The following is a 5,029-nucleotide window of genomic DNA, read 5'->3' as shown; positions in this document are numbered from 1 at the left end:
GATCTCTACCCAGATAATTTCTCCATAATTAAAAATACTAACTGCGATTTAAAAAAACTATGTTTTGAAAAGCTTAAACTAAGTAACCATATAGTAGGATTTTCTTGGTTACTGAAACCTGAACCTATTAACCATTCAAATGACATAGTAAATTTAGCACCATTAGAGTCCGTACTATTTTCAAAAGAATTTGAATGTGCAATTAATAAAAGAGAATTTATTTCTAATTTATTTAAATTAGACCAGAATAAAATAGAAAAAATAGCTAAATACACAACCGGCCAATCAGAAAATATAAAATGGTCTCTTTATAGACAGTATAGAATTACTGCAAGTAATTTCCACAAAGTTCTGAAAAGCATTAATGGAAACAAATTTCCACCATCTTTATTTAAAACACTTTTAGGCAATTACAATCTAAATTCAGTACGATCTATCCAATGGGGTAAAAATCATGAAGAAGTGGCATTAAATGAATTTAAAAACAAATATAAAATTGATGTTATATCTACTGGTATTTGGATTCATGAAGCAGGAGTAATAGGTGCAAGTCCTGACGGACTTGCTACTATAAATAATAAAAAATATTGTGTTGAAATCAAATGTCCATTTAAATATCGCAATCAAGATTTAAAACAGTGTTTGTCAGAAAACTCAGATTATATAATAAACTTTGATACAGATATAAATAATTATAAGTTAAATATAAAACATGAGTATTTTAATCAAATACAGGGTCAAATATATTTAACTAAATCTGAAGGTTGTATTTTAATCATTTGGACCACTAAGAGTATTGTAGCTGTGGAAATCGAAAAAAATATTAACTGGGTAACAAATATTGACAGTTTGAATGATTTTTATTTTTCCGTTTACATTCAATGGTTATTAAAAAACAATACAAATACAAATTAAACATTAAACAATTTTATTATTAAAATATCATATTATAATCTAATAATACAATATATATAAATATTACTCTTTACTTAATATACTATTGTAATTTTAATCATACTATACTATGTTGTCAACATTTTTTTGTTATATAATATACTTACTTTAATTATTACATTATAAAAGAAATTAATCTTCAGAAATATATAATTGGTCTATTTCTTTTATTAAAGGATTTCTAAAATTTACCAATGCTGAACATAATTGAAAAACAATTGAAGCTTTTACATACAAGCATTTAGGAATATGGGACAAAATATGGTACTCTTTTAACCTTTGTATTGCACGTTCCACATGAATCCGAGCTCTTGCAATATTTTTGGTTTTTACAACTTCACTCGGAGTAAATTGAGGTGAAACTAAAAATGGTGGAATATTTAAGTTAACTCCACTAGGAAGAAGATCAGATATAAGAAAGCCTTTATCAGCAAGAATTAGATCACCTGGTTGAAATATATTTAAAACTCCACAATCAGCTACAATTTTTTTATCTGAAATGGATCCCGGATAAAGTTTACTCGCAAAAGTTATTACCCCATTGGGTGCTATACCAATTAATCCTTTGAGAGTATTTCTATGTTTGTAATTACTGTAAGTCAACTTTTGTTGATCTAATTGTTTTGGTATATCACAAGATACCTCAGTACAGTCAATAATCATACGGCAATTTTGGAAACTTTGAAAACAATTAGGTAAACAAAGTTGATTTTTAAGTTGAGATGGAACATTGTCCATGAGTGACTTGAATAATATATCATGTAATAAAATTATAAAAGTTAAAGTAACATTAGATACAGTTGATGGACTGGTATTAAATCTAAAAGCTAAGTCTTTATGACCTAAGTTTAATTTTAATTTCATTAGAGTCATAAGTATTTGATCTTTTAATGAAAAGCACGTGACATTCCAACCTAAGTAATAATTAAATGTAACATTTGAACATAGTGTGTGAACTATTTCAAACATATCTTCACTTAATCCAGTGTAATACTGAAACATATTATCATTTTTTGAAATTGAATGATGACCAAATGGATGTCTTTTTAAGATCTCAATTTCTTTTTTCATGTCTTCGTTTTCCTTTTTCAAAAAATAACATTCAACATTTTTCTCCAGAATTGTATTTTTTTCAAAAATTAAATCAGCACTTTCAGTATTAGGTTCTTCATTAATAATTGGATCACTTGCAGCAGTATTATCACATTGTTCTTCTTCATTACATCTTACTGTTTTGGTTCTAAATTATAAATTAATTTGGACTATATTATTATTACTAGCTGACCCTGTGCACTTTGTTGCCCTTAAAAAATGACATCCCTTTATAGTTATAATTGTTATTTAACTTCAAGGCTAAAATGCACTTTACCACGCCCCTCACAAATTAAAATTTTTTTTTTTAAGCATTTTAGCCTTGAAGTTAAATAACAATTGTAACTATATAATATTTTTATATTTGATTTTCTTATTTTTTCAAAATATATTATGTTGGTAGGTATAAACTATTAAGATGAAACTTAATATGCTGTTCATACAGTCCTTGGTATTGAGGTAGAAGCACCAAATTTTACTTTTTGCAGTTTAATTATGATCAAAAGAGCCATACGCCATCTTCCAATTTTGTTTAACATAATCACAAATCAATGGAAAACTATGCCTATAATTATACCACTAAATAAGTTTCACCATAACTATTTAGTGGTATAATTATTGTTATAGTTTTCCACTGATTTGTGATTATGTTAAACAAAAGAGGAAGATGGTGTTTGGCTCTTTTTTTCGGTACATTTGTTCGACTCTTTCTGCCAGCTCATCTTGATCATAGTCTTGCCTATCGTTGCAATTCACGATTGAATGCATCATGCGGGGGCTTCCAACATGAGTAGCTGAGAGAATGGTCAAACAACCAATGTTGGCCGCGTCTCCTCACGTATGTGGATGTACTCGTCTGAAGATAAAAATATTATCTAGGCAATCACATAGGCATTTATTGATACTTTAATTTTGATTTGAGTTACGAGCATTTTAAAGTTTAAATATTTTACATAGCTATAACTCATTTAAAAATTAAAATATCAATAAAAGGCTATGAGATGTCCTAGATAATATTATTATGTTTAAGTTTGATAATAAGTAAATTTACTCTACATATAGTTAAAGTAGTTAAAATCAAAATAACCTTTTACGTTTTTCGGGGGAAACAAAACGATTTATTTTGTTTTCATTCCAAGCAAATATAGACGGACTATTTTCTTTCAAACCATCTTTAAAATGGCAACTACACAAACGACTATTATTTGATGGAATAGAATCTGCCCTCCTAATAAAACAATTATAATAATATCATTATAGTAATAATAGAATAAATAACACAATAATATAATAAACAATAAAGCTTACCTAACTAAATTCGCCCAAGAATTTCGTAGTGCCACATCTGTCGGAAAACGAAAAAAAGAACACGATTCTCGGACAGAATTGTGTGAACACTGGGGTGCCCAGCAGTTGACCATGATTAAAATACCTCGAGTTTCTTATGCAAAGAAAACTTTAAGACCAGTTTAAAAAGTAAAAAAACAATTTAAAAGGATTAAAAAACCAAATGAATAAAAAAAAATATACGGGCAATGCATTTCTTATGGAACGAACCGTGATAAACGGTTTGTTTGGAACCAGACGCGTTATCATTATAGATTGTGACGTCACACTAATCTCCTCTATTACTGGTTTTATAATTTCTGGTAATTATAGTCCAAGACGTATAATATACATAGAGATAAGCTAAGTTTTCAAGAAAAATATGTAAAAATCAAGAAAAAATAACCAAATAGGGGGAAAAGAAATAAAAAGCATATTTTGTGGAAAAAAGCAAAAAAAAGTTTACTTCATTAAAATCAGAACGATTAAAAACGTATTTATATATAAGAATTATCTTTCTATCACACTTCCCTCAAAAGAAGCATTGGCTACAAAATCCGAGCCCTACTTATAGCAATTGTACCAGTTGGCAGTTGCCCGCATAATATTATTACCGGGATTTGTGATAGAATCATAAATCAATTCGACAATGCAATATAATATTATTAAAACAAAATAAACAATGCATGACATTTTTTTTTCTAAATAAAAGCTGTTAACCACTAGATTTAAAACTTGGTTGACCGGCGCCTTTCGAAAATTGCAGGGGCAGCCCAGGCACCCTAGGCACCCACCGTAGACACGCTTATGTAGACACTCAAACATGGTTTTCGACTTTACACTTTTTACATAAGAAAAAGCACTGGATATGCGCGATGGCACATACCACTCTATCCGCCGCAGGCGGATTGCATATTTTGGTTTTGTCTTAGACGGGTGATGACTGACTGACTTTGACTTTCGAATTTACATTTTTTTACACATACAAAAACGCACGGGATAGTATAATTGAATTGCCGATTTTAATGGGCCATGGGAGTTTTCTAGACACTGAAACTAGACTTTCAAACTTTTCCGCCTTAGAAACGAGACTACCACAGAGCCGGGCCTTATCACAAAATCACCTTCTATATGAGTGCGACATTTATAATTCGACTGTCTCCAAAATCGGTACTCACTTCCAACTAACACGGGGGAGCGGGTCTAACTATATTTTCCATTCTTCAGTCCCTACGCTACCAACGTGGTCGGCAATCCACCACAGGTGGATTGCATACCTGTCGATATACTGATTTACGCTTCACATTATGTCCGCGATTCGACGCAGTCGGATTGCCTACCTACCTATGTGATTTGATGACTGATAGCTAGACAATCGAATACACCTATCGACTCTACACTTTTGAATAACAGGAGATCGTATCCAGCCTACCCATTTACAAATTTACTCAATAGTACTGGTACTGGCCACTGGGTTGTTCTGCAATTACAATAAATTAATAACAAAAATAAAACTAATAAAAGGCGAGTCTGAGCATATACTTAGCCAAACATTAATAAAAATTAAGTAAGTAACACTAATACCAATTGTTTAGATATTAGCAATAGCTATGTACAGTTTTGTTCATAGACAATAATATTGAATAATGAATGAATA

The 5,029-nt window shown here is 30.2% G+C and overlaps 2 protein-coding genes across 3 annotated transcripts; both read right to left on the bottom strand.

Moving 5' to 3' along the window:
* Window positions 1-771: 771 nt before the first annotated feature.
* On the bottom strand, window positions 772-2,025 carry LOC103307662. Its single transcript, XM_008187089.1, has 2 exons — window positions 1,190-2,025; window positions 772-802 (listed from the first exon to the last, which is right to left on the bottom strand). The coding sequence occupies exons 1-2, from the start codon at window positions 2,023-2,025 to the stop codon at window positions 772-774; spliced, it is 867 nt and encodes a 288-aa protein (XP_008185311.1).
* Window positions 2,026-2,370: 345 nt separating this feature from the next.
* LOC100574426 (THAP domain-containing protein 2-like) lies at window positions 2,371-3,612 on the bottom strand. Of its 2 annotated transcripts, none has more exons than XM_003246005.4 (3): window positions 3,355-3,611; window positions 3,134-3,274; window positions 2,371-2,902 (listed from the first exon to the last, which is right to left on the bottom strand). In XM_003246005.4, exons 1-3 carry the CDS (start codon window positions 3,465-3,467, stop codon window positions 2,881-2,883), a joined length of 276 nt encoding a protein of 91 aa, XP_003246053.2. In that variant the 5' UTR covers window positions 3,468-3,611; the 3' UTR covers window positions 2,371-2,880. The 2 variants fall into 2 exon arrangements, with proteins under 2 accessions (XP_003246053.2, XP_016661738.1); XM_016806249.2 differs by lacking the exon at window positions 2,371-2,902 and adding an exon at window positions 2,916-3,052 and having other exon boundaries at window positions 3,355-3,612.
* Window positions 3,613-5,029: the final 1,417 nt, after the last annotated feature.

Source organism: Acyrthosiphon pisum, unplaced genomic scaffold (genome assembly GCF_005508785.2).
Source record: "Acyrthosiphon pisum isolate AL4f unplaced genomic scaffold, pea_aphid_22Mar2018_4r6ur Scaffold_20972;HRSCAF=22679, whole genome shotgun sequence".
In the NCBI taxonomy this organism is placed as follows: Eukaryota; Metazoa; Arthropoda; class Insecta; order Hemiptera; family Aphididae; genus Acyrthosiphon; species Acyrthosiphon pisum.
This window is presented reverse-complemented; position numbering and strand designations above follow the sequence as displayed.